Below are 20,365 nucleotides of genomic sequence, written 5' to 3' on the forward strand. Positions count from 1 at the left end.
TGGTCTCACACATAGTTGTTGAAGCTCGGGCATGACCTGCAGCACAGGGGTGACGACCTCGGCGATGGCCTCACCCTCAACAATACCTGACACAAGGGGGTACGCCATTGGCGTATTCTCGAAAAAAAAGATCAAACTCACGTGGTGATGGTAATGCTATGCGGCACGCAACAATGCCCATCTCCCTCGGCTTTGTCTGGGTGCCTGTTGTCTTCCTCCCTCAAAGCATTTATAGCCGAGCGCCTCAAATCCATTCAAACGTCCGAGGGGATGACAATGTCATTGACTGGTCATGAAAATGCGATCCAGACAGACGTCTTAAATGGGACTGAAACGTCTGGGCTAACCGACACCCCTCACATCTAGCCCAAATATGGGGAGGATAAGGGGCGCCTGGACACGTCCGGGCACGTACGCCACGTCGGACCTGACAGCCCGACCCAGTGGGTGTGCCTGGCAGACCTAAGTCTGAATCCTGTGGGCGGAATAATATTTCACAGATTAATGTCCCGTGTCTCACACCCTCCTTAATTAAAATACTACGGGGTCCTCTGGGGTTGGTCTTGTTTTGTTATATATGGGATGTCCATCTAGTCATTTTTTCGATTGTTGCATCCTCTCTAGCCTTCAGCTCATCGGCGGCTCCGCCCCGGCATGTCAGAGTTGTCTTTCCTTCTATTCTTGGCTTGTCGGTAGTGTCGGTCACCATCCCACCATCTACGTCGACTCTCTCTACCCTGCCGCCTTCCCAACCTCGTCCACCCCCATGCCATGTGAGGCCCAAAGCTCGCTTTTTTTGCGGCGCCTGGTGCTAGTCCCAATCCACCTTCCTTGGTGGTAGTCTCGACTAGCGAACTAACTTCCTCATCTCCGGACCTTGATCTGGTGGCACTGGGATTGCTTGGAATCAGGCCAAGGCGAATCTCTGCTTGGCTTGTCGATGCTGGCAGTGGCGGCACTTGTGAATGTCGTTTCTCTTCTTAGAAGCGTTGTCGCGGCCTTTATCCGCGCCCCTCTTCGAGCACATGGGGAAACCCTAGGTCCAGTTCTTCGGATCCAATGGCGGTGGTGTAAGCACGCCGCTCGCCTTCTTGAAGACGCTATCTTGCTTGCCAGCGGCGTCCCCGTTGTTGGTTTTTCAGATGATCGACGTCATGCCCGTTCGGCCGGCCCCTCTAGTTCTAGGCTTAGCGGGTTTAGCTATGGTTTTCTTCTGTTCGTGTCCTTTGTCTCTCTGCTCAGGAGATCATGCCCATGCCGATTTGCTTCCGTGTTGGTTGTATCCTCTTTGTATTCATTATGTTTCCTTCTATCAGTGAAAAGATATGCAACATGTTTATTCGCGCAAAATAAAGCAACAGAGCATCAATTACTTCTTCTTTGAATGAGAGGATCAGTTACTTGACCTTTCAAGCCTCGATGCAAGTAAATCAACTTCACCATGCAGAAATGTACAAGCACAATAAAAAATGGAGAACAAGATGTAGAGTAATACCTACTACTCAACTGAAGAAGCGCCCGACCACCTCATGCGTATGTCCATCCAGAAGAAATATTGTTTTTTTTTTCCTTTCCTTCACTGTCATGCATACTGATTGATCTAGATACAGTGAGTCAGATCGATGGGCAGTTCGCACACGGCTTTTGTGCTGTTAATTCGTCGAAAGCATGATTCGAGAAGAAGAGGAAAGTAAACCTGTAGTTCAATGCTGTCATTTCTTTTTTCCTCCTCGATCATACCTTGGCACATATAGCTAACCACACTGCTAGAAAGATCTTTTCCCCCCCCATGGTCATTTGCCATGCATGCGTTTGACAAGTTATGCACTAGCCCTATTGAAGCCGTTTTGACCCTAATCCAATCTAGTCTAACAAACTCCATCACATGTTCGTCCTGGTGGTGGTAGTAGTAGATCGGTGGTCTCAGAATCTCGATGTATTTTTTATTATCTCTGATGGACTTCTATAGATTTGAATCTTTTAAAAAAAATAAAACTCCATCGGCTGTTCAATCTAGAGCTGGTAACAGGTCAAGGGAGGAGAGGGAGGGCCATTGATACCACCGGCCCCTACATGTCAGAACGAGATCCTCTCACGTAGCTGATACCTTGGGACGCGGCTTGAGCGTCCAACGGGCAAGCGGCCATGTCTCATTCTAGAGTCGCCTCGCAACATCGGAAAGCGCGTAGGTGCACAACATGTGTAATTTTCTTTATTTCACGAAAACAAAGCATGTGTCTTTTGAAGAAGATGTAGATGGAGCACTAACTACAAAGGACCAGAATTTGAGCATGGAACTCCTCCCCCCGCGTCGCTCCCGCGAGCGACGGGGGGAAACCCTAGCCGCCGGCCCTCCGCCTCCTTCCCCCCTTCTCCTCCCCTTGCCGCCGCCGGCAAGGGCCAGCGGGCGAAGCCCGGCTGGCTTCGGCGGCGGCGGGGCCTCGTTCCCCTCCCCTCACCCTTCCCCGGCTGGCGCGGGACAGCCCGGGCGCGTGGAGGCGCTGCGCTGGCACGGGGCGCAGCGGTGCGGCGGCGGTGGCTCTGGGCGGCGGCGCGCGTGGTTGGCGGGTGGCGCCCTGGACTTCCACTGGCGGCGCGGCGGCTGCGGGTCTCTGGTGGTGCCGCACCCATCGGATCCGGCCAGATCTGGCGTCGGCGGCCCGGCGGGTGGCGGGGGCTGCGTGCGGCCTGGACCACGGGCGGCCTCCCCTGCCGTGGCCGGCGGCTGGCAGGGTTGGTGGCGTGGTGGCGGGGCCTCCTGTTCTGGTGGCACAAGTGCGGTGGCGGCGGCCTCCTCCGGCGAGCACACCCCTCCCTGACGATAGGGGGAGGTGGTGCTGATGGTTCCAAGCGCTGGGCTTGGCCGTGCGGGCGGCGAGTCGGCGATGAGCACGGATCTCAACTTGAAGACGGCAACCTCCACGTTCTCTGGTCACCCACGCCAACTCGATTGACCGGCGACCTTGTGTGGCTGGTTTGGTGGTTGGTCGGGGTGGGCTACGGATGGGGGAAACCCTTGGCGTGCTGTGACAGCCACGATGCCGGCGGCGCTCCGTCGCCGCTCTACTTCTTGGAGTCGGCATCGAGTCCTCGCCCATGCCCCCCTCCCCTTGTCCTGGGTGAAAGCCCAAATCCCCTCGAATTGGGCGGCGACGGCGCCTTGGCGTCACGTTCTTCCTGAAGACGCCGCCTTTGGGACAGGTGAGTGGTGGTCGCGGCTTTGGCGTGGTCGGTTTGCCGGCGTTCTTCAGTTGTTCCTGCTCGACAATGGTCGGTGCTCTTCGTGATGTAACCCGAGGCGGTGGCGTTGTCGGAGTGGTTTTGCCGCCGTGGTGGTGTGTTGCCATCCTCTCCTAGTCCATCCGGGCTCACGGCGAGCTCTCGGATGGCCGGGCAACGGCATGGGAGTTGATGGTTGTGATCTTCCTCCGACGGCGGGTTGTTCCTTTAGCGTGAGCGTTTCGTGGGCATGTCCTGGAGTTGTCGGGGTCCTCGGCGTCCTAGTTCGGGCTGTCAGGACTGTAGTTGTTCGGTTCCATCTTGTATCCTCTGTCGCCTTCTTTTTCCTTCTTCTTTCTTTTTTTGTGGTATTGGTGGTTGTATGCTCGGTTGTTGCTTTATAATCTAAAGTGGGGGGAAACCCTTTTCGTAAAAAAACTACAAAGGACCATGTAGGTATGCTTTAATACAATCTTCATAGTCCTTGATCAGTTTTTAGCCTGGCACGCTGCTGCCTACGCTTTAGTCAGCAAACCTAATATTCTGGTCCCTCTTCAATGGATCAGAAGCTTGCCCTTTTTCAGGTGTTTCCCGAAGGACAACTTAATAAGATAAAGCTGGGTTTCAATGCCAACTCTTTGTAAATACATTGTGTTCTCTTCTTTGTTAGTAAAATGGCAGCCATCATGCCGATTACTCGAAATAAAAACTTATCATAGTTATGTATATGTTGCTACAGGCGCACACCTCATTAATATTCTTTTAGTCATCTTCCAGATCCTCACACCCTCTCTCTTGCTATACATGACGTAAAGCAGGGTACTTCGGCCGTTTCCTTTCATCCAGATACTGTTAGGTTTGTCCGAAGTCAAAATTTACATAGTTTCACCAAAGTTTATACATAAGTAAACTATTACCATTTACAATAGTAAATCAATACAATTAGATCCATCATGAAATATCATTTTATATATCATTATTTGGTATTGTAGATGTACATAGTATATATTATTATGTATCATGAGGTGCGGTTGCGTGTACATGAATATGATGTTTCGTAGTAGTATAATTCTTGGAGGAAAAGTCGGTAGAAACCAGCAACGCACGTGATGAGCATGACTTTTATGTTCATGATTGCAGACTGGGTGGCGATACAGAGATAGTAAAAATGTGGACGTTCTTTTTCCACCAGAAACGTATGATAAAGGCATGAAATGAAACAGCGGGGTCGTTGTCGATCGTCGTGTTCCATGAGCTAACCGGATGGCAAAGAGAAACATAATTCTGAACGTGACCAGTGCAGAACGGCATTGATCTTCCTCCTTCCGGCGCCTGTTTTGCTAATTAATTGATGATTAGTTGCTGGCTAAATAGGCCAACTTTTTCTTCTTTTTGGAAAACTCTGCTACGATTCGATCCCCTTGCAAGTGCGGCCATTCCACTCTCCAACGACGACGACTCTAAAGGTGAATTTGATTAGGACGGAACGGAATGGATGGTGCACGCTGAGTCCACCTAACCCAAGAAAGTGAATGACATGAGAGCTCAACTTCATCTGTCAAGCTCTTGGTACTACTGACTTTAGTTAATACAAAGTTGAGTCATCTATTTTAAAACAGAGTAAGTAAACTTTAGCCTGGCGTATGTGGCACCCGATCGTCGTCGGCGTTTGTCTCTTTTTTTGTGTACTATGTATGCGTCGTCGACCTGCCAATCAGCTTTGTCTCTCCCCGTCCTCTGCTGGTGCTATTATTTCTTCTTCTTTTTTTACGTTCTGCTGCTGCTATTATTTCGCCGTGCCGTGCTTAATGTAATTTCTCCTTTGATTTGGACAGCGATCGGTAGAGATCGGCACTGGTCGCCCTCGACCAAGATGATGGGATCCTAAGCTTCTACAAGTCTCGATCGGTCATCAATCCAGAGTACGGTTCATATGGGATCCTGAAACGGTCATAAGATAGGACGATCGTACAAAGTGAGCACTTTTTTTTGTCTTGTACAATTTGAATACTACTTTCTCCGTTCACAAATATGGACTACATACGGATTAAAATGAGTGAACAAACACATTAAATTGCGTCTATATACATCCTGTGTAAACCTTAGTTTGGAGTCACGACGGCTTGGTATAGGGAAAAAAATATGTTTGTTTCCAACAATGCTAGCATGATATCCCAATTAAGACGAACTAATCTAGGGCATCAGCTACAAGGTGAAGAACACTAAAGATATGCATGTTTGCTTTATTAGATTCTTTGTGTGCATACCATTAGATGATTTGTCATACTTTATCCGGAGTTTGATGATTTGCCCCAGGATTGTGTCAATGGCCAGTGGACCCGGCCCCACCCGTCAATGGGGGGGGGGGGGTGATCAAAGTGAAAAGTAAAGTGTGGGTTAAGATCTAAATTCTCTCATAACTAGTGGCTCATTTCCAGGGGCACCTAGTTCAGTCTCCTTTATAAAGCAACATACTATAAAGGTAGCATATGTTGGTAGATCAGCTAGCACATAGTTCATCGATCTTCCTTTAGGAACCAACCCGAAGTACCTTTTTATTATTCCTTAATTTTGCAACTTCTTCTTCGCACTTTAGATATGAGCAGGACTGAAGAGTAGTGAAAAAGGCGAAAGAATATTGATGTGTTTACCCGCAAACTGTAGTAGTACTACTCTAAATATGAGCAACAGAGAGTTAATCACATGACCTTTCTCCACACTACAAGCTGCAGAGTAGTCTACTACTACATCCGGAAAAAGAAAAGATTCATTCCCCCCTTTAATTACTTTGCATGCAGATTAGTCTACTACTACATCCGTCCTGGTTTTACTAGTTTTTATCATATTTTGGTCAAATTTTGACCACATATTTAGTTAACAAAATATTAATGCATATCGTCAAAAATTATATTATTGGTTTTGTATTTAAATATAGTTTTCAATGATACCATTTTTACAACATTTAACACATATTTAGTTGGTTAAAATTGGTTAAAATATTATCCAGAATATGAGGAAGACTAGTAAACCAGGACGGATATCGTGGTATCTATCTAGAGTGATTCAATGAGTGGGAAGGTGGCACACGGCTTTTGTGTGTTGTTGATCACTCAATGGATGATTCTAGAAGGAGAGAAAAAAGAAGGAGGGTATATAGCTCGTCGTTGTCATGTCTTTTTCTCCTCGGACGATACATAGGCATGTAGGAAAAACAAAAATGTGAGTGTTATTTTTCCATGCATCATCATGGCGATACATGCATGTTTCTTGTTTTGACAAGTTATGTAGCCCGCTAAAGCCATTTTCTCCCTTGTTTAACATCGGAGTCAGCTGTTCAATCTAGAAGCGTTCACAGGTCAAGAGGTGAGGATGCCTCTAACGGTGGTTGATGCTCTGACGACGCAATGCTCTTATAATACTGCTACTAAACAACTCTCCCCGCTACCACTAGACGAGTACGTATTAGTTAACATCAGCTGGTACGCACGGTTTGAAAATAAGAAGCGGCTGGATGAAATTATCAAATTCAAATAACGGCCGGTGCTGTTGGTTTGGTCGTGTGCAAATTTTTTATTTACAAACGGGTTGCAGCCTTATATACTACTCCCTCTGTAAACTAATATAAGAGTGTTTAAATTACTACTTTAGTGATCTAAACGTTCTTATATTAGTTTACGGAGGGAGTAATATCTATACGCGGAATCAAGCGCAATAATTAATCAAGTCTAGCAAACCATGTAGTGATAAACTAATCTACGAAAGCAAAAAAAAAAAAAAATCCAAGCAAACAAACAAGTGAGAGAGAACGGGTCGACGCCGTTCATTTCTCGCTTAGCAGTTTTTTTTTCCTTCTTAGACGATGACTTTACTGTTTTTTTCTCCGAGAAAACCATCTCGAGTTAAGGTCATCCTCTTATATAGTGTTGGATTCTTGGTGACCACTTATGATGCTGCGGCATAGATGCATGAACTCTATCCTATGGCGACAAACAAATAATTTAGGATGGTGGTGTGGATGGATCCCTGCAAGCAAGCACGCATCTGTTCAACTCAAGAGGAGATTTTAGGCATGCAAGGGCAGGGGCACCGGTCTTATTTTTCTTTTGGCTTTTGCATTTGAAATTTTTGCATCTTTTGAACCAAAAGTCCGAATTAAATTTTGTTTGCACATTCATGTTTTTTACGAGGGCTTTGAAGTAAGATCCATGCAGAATACATTTTGACGTGTTTTTAAAGCTTCGGTAAGTTTCAACTGGCAAAACTTAGTAATAAAAACGAACGATAAAATCATCAAGTTTTGTAAATTGAATTTCTAAATGTGTGGGGCAATCCCAAGCGTTTGCGGATCATGAAGCAATTGTGTGGCCGCACAGGTGCGTGCTCCAGCACCTGCATGCCCGTGCAGATTTTCGCTCGCATATTGATCATTTTGCACTAGGATCAAGATTCTTGAGATATTTCTAAAGTTTGATAATTCTTTTTTAATTTTTTTTTATATATAAGCGAGATTGTAAAGCTACGATCTCAGCTCTCCTATATAGGGCCAAGAGTCCTACTCTTGGACCACTACTCATCGATTGGCACTAGTCGTGCACGATGCTGGAATTCGAAACCTTCTAGTGTGCCTTTAGCGGATCCGTCTCCCGATTTTGGATCGGTAGAGACTTTTCTTTTCCAACTCTCAGTCGATTCAGAAAAGTAGAACTTCTAGTTTGGTGAAAAACATGAGAAAGTTTGAGTTTTACATAAACAGACCCTATACTTCTAATGGTTGATTCGGGATGGTAGCACGATACTGATACTATTAATTCCACACGAACTACTCACAGTTTTGTTAAAACACATCTAGATGCACCCTAAGTATTGCACATTCAAGTTGTATGCCATTGATTTCTAGGGCATTCCAGATCGAGCACATGGACATGCTTTATTAGATCCCTCGTCTTGGTGTGTGTCCCATGATAACCGAATGCTTAGATAGTTCCTTGATCCTTTTTTAACGTGACATGCTGCTGCCTATGCTTTAGTCAGCAAACCTAATATTCCAGTCCCACTTCGTAGTTCCGACGATCATAGCCTATCTTTTTTCAGGTGCGGTTCACATAGCTAGTCTCTTTCTACAAAGACAACTTAATAAAGCTACCAATTTATACAACTATTGTGTTGGTAGAGCATCACTTAATCTTTCTTTAGGCATTAACTACAATTTCTCTTTCTTTCTTCCTTTTGCAACCAAGCAGGCATGCAAATTGTGTCCGCGTAAACACTAGCCACCCTAACTTTAGACAAGCACATTTCCGAAATCTTTCCTTCTTTTCTACATGCCATTTGTTGTGGTGTATATGTGTTTTTTTACTTTAGAAATAAAAATAAACCATATAACAATAAAACCCCAAAAGGAGGCTTATGGGGGAAGTTTTCCATGACACCAAAAACAAGATGACAATAACATCCAAACTTAATAAATTAAGACCCTGTCGGGCTAGAAGCCCAAGCTTGGTTTTCAATAAGAGATTTACACATATTTATTTTTCAATGTGGAATATGACACTTGCAAATCTATAGCACACTAATATGCAAAAGCCATGACACCTTAATATCACGTGCCCCCCTTCCGACAATGCTCCTATGATATGAGAGTTCTTGAGCCGTTGGATCCTGGATCCAAGGGATGTAGTGAGAGCTCGCAAAAAAAAGTAAAAAAAAACCTTCAAAGAGTCCCAAATTTTCATTCAGGTCTAGAGGCTTCGATGATGACCTATTGATCCATATGATCTAGCGCCCAGGAGCTCTCTGATCATGGAGGCATGAGAGGGCTAGGAAAACTTGATATTTTCCCAGAGGTAATGCGTTTCGGCACTCGGGCATAGCAGCTAGTCCTGGCCATGGGAAGCTCGGCCCGGCCTGAAAAAGCCCGACCCGGCCCGACCCAACGCTGCTCCCGGGACGGTCGTTTTTGCGATTTCTTGAAGGGGTCTGGCCCGAGGCCCGCCGGGCTTTTATGTGTTTGGGCCGGGCTCAGCCCTAAAACCAGGCACAATGGCCGGGCCAGGCAGGGCTCGGGCCTGTGTTTTTTGCCTCGGGTTTGGCTAGGCCTGACCCGAGGTTTGGCCAGGTATAATAGCAGCTCTCCTGGCACGTGGAGCCGACCCGTTCAACCATTGACCGGTCAGTAGGCCCTGGCCTGGCCTGGATGGGCCCACTTGCAGGTAGAGGTCGGTCTGAGGAGGAGGGGAGAATCCTTAGAGAGGAAGCACCTGCAACGCAACACACACGGTTGCCCGCATCATAATTTTAATGAATTTTGTGATAAATCAGCACGCACCCGTGGTAGTACGTGCACGTGACAGGCACGGCGGTCCAGACCAGGCGCATCGTTCGGGCTCAGGCATGCAACGCAGCTCCGGCCGCCACGGCCAGCTCGGCATGTCCTCTCCAGTTTAATTACTGCTGCTTCATTGGTGCCCTGCTCAGACAGTGGCGAGGCGGGGCAGCAGCAGCAGCAATGGGAATGGCCGTCTCACTCTTTGTCCGCGTGTCTGTCGCCTTCCTTCCTCACGTGAGCGAGCTCCAGCCTAACCACAAATCCACGCACGCACTCGACTCCTCATCGCCTACCTCGGGCCGTGATGCACCATCCCCTCTTGTTCCTTTCCGGCCACCATTTTTCCCGACTCCGCCCGTTTCTTGTTGGCTTGTGCTCCGTGTTTGTCTTCTCTCTCTGCGCTCCAACAGGACACGGCGGCATGGCACTTGAGACTCCAGGCGCGACGCCGAGCATGGCAGGGGATCACACACAGAGACACACATGGCGCATCCAAAAGGATGGAAGAATGCATGCCAATTCTGACCAACATACGCGTCTGTCTGTTCATCACTGTTTGGTGGCATGTCAACAGCGCCCCTTTACTGACTGACAGGGATCGCACACTAGCTACTATGGTCTGTATGTAACAAGATGCCACACTGAAATCGGCTTGTTCAGGCCAACAAACAGCCTGCGATGTTTTCAGCTCAAATGTCAGTGTGTCACCCACTCAACTGAATCAACCTAGGAGATGTGCAACAAGAGGAAAAAATTCCCCTTGTCCGCAATGAACACAAGAGCAGAGTATAGCAAGTTAATCAGCAGCAGGGGTTCGATCCAATCGTCGACCCCCGCGCGCAAATATATGTATGCATGTATGTATATGCGGATCTCTATAAATTAGAATTGAATTTTTGTTTTTGTTTTTTGTTTTTTGCTTTGGTTTATAGCAGCAGCAGCCACCTCCTCATCATCTCATCTCATCTCATTTGGGATGCCAGATGCCAGATGCCGGATGCCGAATGCCAATGCCGGCCTACCTATATGTACATCAATGGGTTGTACTACAGCAGTACTGTATATTACAATGGTTGGTTGGGGATCACCTCACGCCGCTCTCACATCTCCCTCTTCTTCTTCTTCTTCTTCGCCGTGCCGGCGGCGGCGCCCCCGTCGTCGTCGCAGACGCCGCGGGTGCCGTAGCAGTGGAGGAACACCCAGAGCAGCGCCGCGTTGAGCAGCGTGTTGACCACCCAGGCCCCGATGCCGCTGCACCCGCCGGCCATCGCGCCCCCGAAGTGCATCCACACCACCCCCGCGTGGCACACCAGGTTGCACCCCAGCAGGCCGAGCTGGCACCCCAGCGCCACGGGCGCCGACCCGCTCCGGGCGGCGCGCGCCGCCGGGAGCCCCGCGCTGTCGACCCAGAAGCGGAACCCGAAGGCGACGGCGTGGGCGAGCGTGGAGGCGAGGATGGCCAGCACCTGGAACGACTGCGAGAACTCGAGCCAGAGGAAGGCCATGGCCACGGACGCGGCGTGCGCGAACACCCGGGCGGCCGCCCCGCGCCGGCGCCTGAGCACCGCGAACACGCCCCGCGCCGCGTGGAGGTACCGGGAGAGGTAGTAGGCGTAGGACCAGAAGAAGACGCGGCCCGACGAGCGGGTCCCCGGTGGGAAGCAGAGGAGCCACCGAAAGGGGGTCGTCCGGCTCCGGCCCCGCCACGACCAGCGCGTGTCCCGAATCTCCGCCACCGCCGACAGCAGCGTGCCGGCGAAGATGGTGGCGGAGACGGCGGCCATGAGGAGCGCGTGCGCGGGGGGGAGGGGCCCGAGAGGGAGCGGCTTCCGGCGGCGGAGGAGCGCGTCGGCGGCGAGGCAGAGGGACACGTAGGTGGCGAGGAAGCCGAGGAGGAAGGCCCAGGTGGAGAACCAGAGGCCCGAGGGGCTCCAGCGGAAGCCGACGATGTCCGGGTGCTCCGCCAGCCAGTAGGCGACGTCGCCGACGAGCGCGGCCATGGTCCGTCCGCCGGATCGGTCGCTCGCCGGCGGAAAAAGGGGAGGTTGTTGCGGTCGTACGGTGCGGAGGATGGAAAGGGATTTGGGGAATGGGGGCCGGATATATATACTCGCCTGGGCCTCCTCTCGTTTGTCGGTCACAGTTCCGTCGACCAGGTCAATCAAGGGCAGGCAGCTCCCCCTGGCCCAGGCCCAGGCCCATCCCCTGGGTTAGGGCCAGGGCCCATGAAGGCCCTACAATATTTTCGAACTATGATATATGTCACTCATGCTCAAAAGAAAACAAAAAGATATATGTCACTCGTTGGTACAAAAACAAAATCTCATGATATGGCACTAAGGAATATCATGTACATCATGTGCGAACACACCCACGCGACGTGTGTTGAATATCGGAGCCGAGGTGTTTCGGGGTCGATGGAGCCATCACAGTCGTATTGCTATCAATAAAAAAACGTGTTAAATGACATTTTAATTAGACAGGAAGTAAATAGCGCCAAGTAATTTGGTGTTGGGCAGTTTTTTTTTTGAGGGTGTGTTGGGCAGTTAGTGTATCAACTGTTATGGTTCTGAGTGTGGATATATAATATTTAGTGCCGTGTTTCCTTCTATTACCGAAAATTCAAACTGCATTGTTGAAATTATGAAATGGTGCTGCAAATTGTTTCATGTAATATTTTGCATTGGAAACAACTTGAAGTATATTCGATTTTAGCGGGCCTGGACCTCTAAGCCCGACATGGTCTTAATTTATAAGCTTAGGTTTTATTGTTATATCTTTCTCTTGGATCATGAAAAACTACCAGAAGAAATATCTTTTTTTGTGGTCTAGAAAAAAGGATACACACGAGAACCATCAGCACATAAAAAAGTGGGAAAAGGGTTTTGGAATGTGCCTGTCTGAAGTTAGGGCTGGCCATTGGCCCATTGTTTCAGGAGTGACTGGTATGCATGAAGCACGGTTTGCATGCATGGTTGTTCGGAGGGATTCATCCACACCACCACCAGCCTATATTAATTGGTTGTTGTCATATGATCAAGTTCATGCAGGTATCGCCGCAATATCGCAAGTGTCCACCGAAAAGTTTCGAAAAGTAGAACATTATATATGTTGACGACCTTACTTTCAAGCTTCTAGTGTCGCCTCCAGAGGAAGAAAAAAAAGAACCACTAATGAAAAATCAACGACATACGACCCGTTCTTGCTCACTTGCTATTAATCAAGTCTAACTAACCGTTTATCTGTACACGGTTATTTAGACTTGATTAATTGTTTTGCTTGATTTGACGTATAGATATAAATATAGGATGCAACCTATCTATATTTAAAAAGATCTCAGAACCAAACTGACAGCACCGGCCATTATCTGGATTTCATAATTTCATCCGACCATATTTTATTGGCAAAACTAACTACAGCTTAGAGTTATTTCATTAAGAGCATTGCATAAGTGCATCAATGTTGTGAAAGCAATTTTAATAGTAGGGCCAACTGCTAGCTGAGTACAGAGGGAATATATCTTAATGCATGTCATCTATCTCCAATATGTATAGTGTATTTCCTCCATTCACTATTATAAGATGTTTTTTTTATGGGATACATATAGGCGCATTTTAGTGTGTTTCTTAACTCATTTTAGTTTGTATGCAGTTTATATGGAAATATTCAAAACATCTAATAGTAGTGAATGGAGGGAGTAGTAGTTATAGGCATATAAATTACTGTATTAATATCTGGTCCACCTCCTCCCTCACAAAATTTCTTTGAGCATTTGTTGCCACCGACTCTTAATTTGTAACGTGCTTCTCTTCTCTCTCCTTCAACTTTAGAAAATAAACTCTTATAGTTTGTTTACGTTATCATTGTATACTTGATCTTGACCTACGAATGCTTCTAGATTAAACAGTCGAGGCCGTTTGTTGGACTAGGGATGAAATGACTTTAGCAGACTACATAACTTGCCTCCTTCCGAAAATGTAAGACACGCTTGACTTTTTTTGGTCTTTGGCGTACAACTTTAACTAAATTTTGCTTATAATACACGTATAAAATAGTATAAAGACCTATCACATAAAACTATTTCGCATGATAAATATGATGACTATTCAAATATCTATAATCTAACTTTATTGATACATATCAATGGTCAAAGTCGTGCATCAAAGACAAGCGTGCATTATATTTCAAGGGAAAGTATGTGCCTATGGTGCCAAGAGAAAAAGACATGAGGCCAACTCCAACGCGCAACCCCAAACAGACTCTGTTTGGTCCGCTTTTTCGTCTGTTTGGGATAGGAAAACGGACACGGTCGTCCGTTTACGGTCGTGCACCCATCGGTGCACCCAACCGGCACGGCTCACCCCAAAACGTCCGTGTGTTTTGGGCTTGCATTTGTGCTAAAAAAACTAAAATAGACTTGCAAATAATAAGAAGATATAAATATAAACATTAAAAGGCCACCCGACCGCAGTACCCAAGTTCACCATAGTTCATAATTAAACTAAAACTTAAGAAAAGACTTTAAAAACTAGATAAAAATGGCCGCCGCCGTCGCCGGTGAGGCCATCGTCGTCTCGAGGAGCCGCCCTTCTACGCGTCGTCGTCATTGGTGAGGTCGACGTAGGGAGGTGGCTGCCAAAGGTGGGTTGGCAGCCCCTGCCAGACCGAAGGCGCCGGTGGCGGCTACACTACCTACTCCTGCTCCGACGTCCACGGTGGCGTGGCTGACCATGGGCGACTCCCACCGAGTCGGCCATTTCCGGCACTGTGCAGGACCAGCTCCACCACTGGCCCACCAGACAAGGGCCCCACGGGGCGAGGGGCTGCTCCTCGTGCACCTCCTCCTTGACAGCAATGTCCAGCTCCGGGATGGCCACGTCGTCGACCGCAGAGAGGGCCAACGCGGTTTCCAGGTCCTCCCATTGCCGCTCGTCCTGCGTGTTCATGGAATCCTCCATGACACGCCTCATGAGCCGTGTCTCCTCCTCCTCGGTCATGGGTGGAGGTGGTGGAGGGGACAGAAATGGCGACAACGTCGATGAGATGTCGCGCACATGCCTACATCCGCGTGCTTGGGGCGTGTTGTCTGCACGAGCCGAATGCGGTGCGCGCTGGCTCGGAGGACAACCAGCAAAGTTCGACCGCCATCGCAGGTCATGCTCGCCGCGGAAACACGTGTCCCATAGCGGCGAGTCAATGGCGTACCTGGAGTCCTGTAGGAGATTCGGTGGCAGGTGTTGGCGGCAACGGTTGATCTCTTTGCGGCAGGCGCGACCGCTTACCGGCAACGCCGGGATTGGCACGCGGTCCACGGAGAGATGCCAGTTGTTTGAGAAATGGACATCTCCCCACGGGAGCGGCATGGACGTCTCCCAGTACCGGCGGCAGACGTCGGCGTGGACGTACATCCTGTTGCGTTGGCCGGCCACCGGCAGCGCGAGCAGAAAGGGCGGTGGTGCGGGTGGAGATGGCGGAGATGGTTGTGCGGGTGGTGCGGATCTGCTGGAGCGGCGGCGGCCAGAGGAGGAGCTGACCACTACTAGAAAAATGCCTATACACATGAGCTTAGTAGTAGCGCTTTTTATAAGAAACCGCTGCTAGTACTTATCAATAGCGCTTGCACACGGATGTGCTGCTATTATGCACTTACCAGTAGTGTTGTATTCATAAAACACGATACTACTACAACTGCCAGACCGTTGCCGGCAGGCCAGGCATAGTAGTAGTGCTTGTATGTAGGAAGCGGTACTGCTATTGAAAGTAGCAGTAGCGCTTCCTACATACAAGCGCTACTACTACGGGCTCCTTATCTATGCTCCGGCCCGGGCTCGACCTCACTCTTCCCCTCACACTCTCTCACTCGCGCACCGTCGCTGCCGCCCTCCCCTGCGCGCCGCCATCCCCCCGTCGGTCTTCTCCCGCCGGCCGCCCTCGCCCGCGCCGGCCTCCCTCCCCTGCGCCGGCCTCCTCCCCCCCCCCCCCCCCCCCCCGTCGGCCGTCCTCCATCGAGAGGTACTCCTCCTCTCTCCTCCCCCTCCCCCCTCTAGGTTAATTAACTTAGGTGAATTTAGTTCATTAGGTTAACTAAGTGAACTAGCTAGTTTAATTTAGGTAAACTAACTAGGTTAGGTAACTAAGTGAACTAGCTAGGTCAATTTGGTTTACTAATTAGGTTAATTAGACGTTTTTAGATGTTTGGTTAACTAACTAGGTTAGGTAACTAAGTAGATGTTAATTAGGTTAGGGCAATGGTGGTACTGTTAATTAGATGTTTTTTAGTTAGGGAAGTAGGTTAGGTAACTAAGTAGATCTTAATTAGGTTAGGTAACTAAGTAGATGTTAATTTAGGGCAGTAGTGTTTAGTTCAAAGAAAAAATTCAATACAGTTTTTTACTGTTTTTTAGTAAGTGTTTAATAGAATTAGTAAGAAAATTAATAGAACTAGTTGAACTAGTTTATTTTTAGAAAGTACTAATTTATTTTTATTTATATTAAGTGCTTAGTTGAACTAGATGAATTAATAGAACTAGTTTATTTTTAGTAAGAAAATTTAAGTATATGAGATTTGATGATCTAATTAAAATTTTACTATAGAACTAGTTTATTTTTAGTAAGAAAATTAATAGAACTAGTTTATTTTTTAGTTAAAGCAATTATTTCCGCATCGACATTGACGATGCCTACCCCGCATCCTCGTCGTCGACTCGGCGAAGGAGGCCTGCTTGATCAGAGGGGCCATGTGTGGGACTGGGCTTCGCCGGGCTGGTATTTTGAGGTGCTACCTTCCGGGGGACGCAGATTGGTGAGGAGCCAGCCCGTCTTTGACCCGAACCTTCATTGGTGGCGATCGCGTAGGCCAGTAACAGTGCGGAGGCTTGAGGACCCCGCGGAGGTGGTACGTCACCGTGTCAGCGAGGAGGACGAGCACGTCTGTCGCTACATGGTTGCGTTGGAGGGCAGGTTCTCCAATACCTGGCAGGTTCTTCAGGGGTCTCACTGGAGCTATGATCCTTTGATGGTTCCTTCTCTTTGAGTGTCCACCGGCTGCGCCGATACCCGTCGTTCACTAGGGTTTTAGCTGTATTAGTGATGTTATATGTATGATACTATTCGAGATGTATTAGTGATAATATTCGACGATGTAGGGACGCAAGAGATGATTTAGTTTTTTTAATTGAATGCATGCTAATTTGAATACTAATTTATTTTATGATTTGGTTTTTCTTATTGAATGCTCAAATTGGAGAACTACTCCTATTTTGAATGCTCAAATTAGAGAGCACTATGCAAGGCGTATGCATTTGATTAGTTGATAGCTTATAGGGTTTTTGTTTTTGCAAAAATCAAGGAGCCCCTCCATCATCCCCGCCGTCGTCCCCGTCACCGACCCCCTCCGACCTCGAGGTGAGACCAGCCAAATCTCCATGTCAATATGAGTCCTATAAGATATTTTGAAATGTTTTTGTTCATATTTTCAACCATTGAAATGCAATTACCATCAAGTTTGAATGCTCATATGATGTAGATCTAAACATGTATATATTGTGTTGCTCAAATAGGATATGTGCTTGCCCAAGTGGCCGGCCATGTTAGTGGCCTATGTTTTGCTTGAGTGTTGATTAATTGACATTTCGGCAAATTTCCGGCGCTCGGTATGTCCTTTTTTAGCAAAGGTCATGCCGGATTTTTCAGTGAATTTTGGCATGACTTGTGCTAGAATATGTAGGAAATATCGAGTGGCCTAGATTTTCTATAAAGATAATTAAACGACATTCCAGGTTGACTTTAAGTCTGTCGAGGCTCCATAGATGACAGTCAACAAATGAGTGAGAGAAAGTCTGCATCATATATGAGAGAAGAAGAATCCCGACTATTGTCATGGGGGTCATTTTTCCTTCTTCTCCTTGTGCTAGACCTTTGTTATGCACTAGGGGAAGGAGGAATAACGACCATCACCGACGGTCGAAAAATCAGTGAGGGAGTGTATCCACCATATATGAGAGAGGACGAAGAATCCCGACTGTTGTTGTGGGGGTCGTTTCTCCTTCTTCTCCTTGTGCTAGACCTTAGTTATGCACTAGGGGAAGGAGGAGTAACGACCATCACCGACTGTCGCAAATATCAGAGATGAATCAGTTAGGGAGAGTCTCCACCATATATGAGAGGACGAAGAATCTCGACTGTTGTCGTGGGGGTTGCTTCTCCTTCGTTCCCGTGTGCTAGACATTTTGGTGTAATACACTCGGGGCCGAATGGAGGAGCGGCCATCACCGCTGGTCGAATATATACATCACATGAGCTGAGAGTTTACAAGAAAAGACTCAGCAGACCGATAGTTAAACCGTGCTGAATAATAATGATCTAATTTAGTTCTTGTAGTACATATATTTAATTGTACAAGTTTAATATTTGAATTATGAACCTAGGAAGTGTCGTCATCTGACGACGAAAGTCTTCCGGGGGAGTGCGACTGGTGCAACGACGACCGGAGTCTGTGCGATAGGTCTCACTTGGACGAAGGTCGGCGCTTCAGCATTAAACTCCAGGAGATCTTCGATGTTGAAACGGTATGCAATGATGACCAGTGCTTTTTTCGTAATTAAGCACTACTTCTACTACTTCAACGTGTAATTTTCGTTTTTTACAATTCGACTAGCTTATTCTGTGCCATGCAAGACGCTATGTCTTGAAAAGGATGGATTTTGAAGATCATGAAAGTACGGAAACAAAGAAAATTCATCTAAGGACCCATCATGGTATGGATTTTTATGTAAATCTATACAATTCTGAAAGCGTATCCCATTTTGGTTGCCCGAATTGGGAAGCACTTTGCAAGATGTATGATTTTCATGAGGGTATGCTTGTCACCATGGATCTTGGTGATCCTGACATCACCCAAGACAATATGGACATTTGGGTCCTTGTTGATACGCTTCCAATTCTACCGCTATGTGAGTTTCTCAAACATAGTTATTAAGTAATTTATATTGTTTATTTCAAAACAGTTGACAGCTTATTTTCATTTTTCAAAGAATGTGCGGAAGATGATAGACAGAACCTACTACACTGATGGCTCAGAATTAACTCATCAGGAGAAAAATCATCTGATCTCATTTATTACTGATCTTGAGAATTACAATATCTATTATCAAACTCCTCCACATTATGGTCAATACGTACCACTAGTGCACATGTTGAACTACGGTAACATCCATGGGGATGCCATGGTAAGATTCTTTACTATTACGACATCCGTGCATCCTTTGCATAAATTCTTCTAAAACTCAACTACATTGCTAACTACGAAGTTATTACTATGTTTTTCAACAGAAAATCCCGAAGGATTGTGTGCCTCATATGATGTTTCCGAAAGGTCGCCTTGATGTTTTGAACTTACGGCCAGGTCATCCTATGAATCACTCCTGTTCATACCGGATTTCTAAAACCGATGGAGACATGACAATCAAAGATTGGAAAAAATGTATGATCAATCGTAGGGAGCTACTTGGAAGAAACATTGTGCGAAGCGCAATAATTGGAGACATGATAATCTTCATTCTCCATAATGGAGAGTCAGAGCCTATCTTGTTTTATGCTATTTTACCTTAGAGAGGGTATTTAGGTCCTAGCTAATACTTATGATCATGTGCTAAGAACAATTAAGTAAGATTGGTTAGATGACTATGATGATGATGAGTATGACTTGTTATTATGATAACAAGTAGAAATTGTATGATCAAGGATGATGAGTAGGACTTGTTATTATGATACCAATGATGAGTTATTTATTATTATGATTGATGATGCATGATGCTAAGTTGTTATATGAGCATGATGAGTTATTATATATAACAGTGGGTGAAATGAACGTGGAGTAGATTCAAGTGGAGGCAACATGTGATGCATGTCGAAAGAACTAATCATGGTCATAAAATCATATGATGAAAGTACTGTATATAAAACCACAACGAAAATAAGTTGTATTTTCAAAAATACAGAAAAAGTTAGCAGCAGCGCCTTTTTGAAAGAAACGCTACTGGTACTTACTATTATCACTAGCGCTTTTCAAGAAAAGTGCTACTGCTACCTAGGTACAACAGTAGCGCTCGCTTTCCCGCGCTACTGCTAACAGTTAGCTGTAGCGCCTTAGTGGTAGCGCATGTACAAGCACTACTGCTAACTAGAAAACAAGCGCTACTACTAGGGTTTTTCCTAGTAGTGGACGTCGTGGTCATGCTTCCCCTTGCTAATCCAATGCCTTCCCATGGCGACAGTGGGGAGGTGGGCGAGTGGGGGTGCGGCGACGCTGGCTAGGGTTTGCTCGGTCGTGTTGGGGCTCGAGGAGGCAGGCCGGCCAGGAAGTGGAAGCTATGGACTGACCGGTCCACGACTTCCACATTAAGAAGGACGAGGACCCCTCCGCTCGTGGGCATTGAATTTAGGCGGTGGAGGTAGGTGGACGGCCGCCACGTGTCCCCGAGGCAGACGACGAGCAAGCGTGTGCCCTTCCATTCGACGGTTGTGTGGCTGCAAACGGAGCGCATGTTAGCACCAGAAATTAGACAGATTGGACGCGAAACTGATAAAATTTACAGATGCGGCCGTGCGTTGGGCCGTGTCATCTATCTGTTTTAATGTAAACGGATGCGGCCGGATAGAATAGGGTCGTGCATTGAAGTTGGTCCGAGTCACATGACAACACTGAGCTATATTGTAGGTACTACGTACTTTATTTTCTCTTCTTCTGGAATCACGCATTGAATGACCAACAACACACAAAAGCCGTGTGCCAACTTCCCACTGATCGATTGAGTCACTCTA

The 20,365-nt window shown here is 47.1% G+C and overlaps 1 protein-coding gene and 1 pseudogene across 1 annotated transcript; both read right to left on the reverse strand.

The window, feature by feature from the left end:
- Positions 1 to 10,426: 10,426 nt before the first annotated feature.
- Positions 10,427 to 11,630, reverse strand: LOC125555418 (fatty acid elongase 3-like). Its single transcript, XM_048718384.2, has one exon. It carries the CDS (start codon positions 11,542 to 11,544, stop codon positions 10,645 to 10,647), a length of 900 nt encoding a protein of 299 aa, XP_048574341.1. The 5' UTR covers positions 11,545 to 11,630; the 3' UTR covers positions 10,427 to 10,644.
- Positions 11,631 to 14,236: 2,606 nt separating this feature from the next.
- On the reverse strand, positions 14,237 to 15,105 carry LOC147967460 (uncharacterized; annotated as a pseudogene).
- Positions 15,106 to 20,365: the final 5,260 nt, after the last annotated feature.

The sequence above is a fragment of the Triticum urartu genome, chromosome 5A (assembly GCF_056163025.1).
Source record: "Triticum urartu cultivar PI428250 chromosome 5A, HENAU_Tu73, whole genome shotgun sequence".
Taxonomy (NCBI): Eukaryota; Viridiplantae; Streptophyta; class Magnoliopsida; order Poales; family Poaceae; genus Triticum; species Triticum urartu.

Coding starts and splice junctions, on each gene's coding strand:
- LOC125555418 (XM_048718384.2), bottom strand. CDS start 11,544: ATGGCCGCGCTCGTCGGCGACGTCGCCTACTGGCTGGCGGAGCACCCG.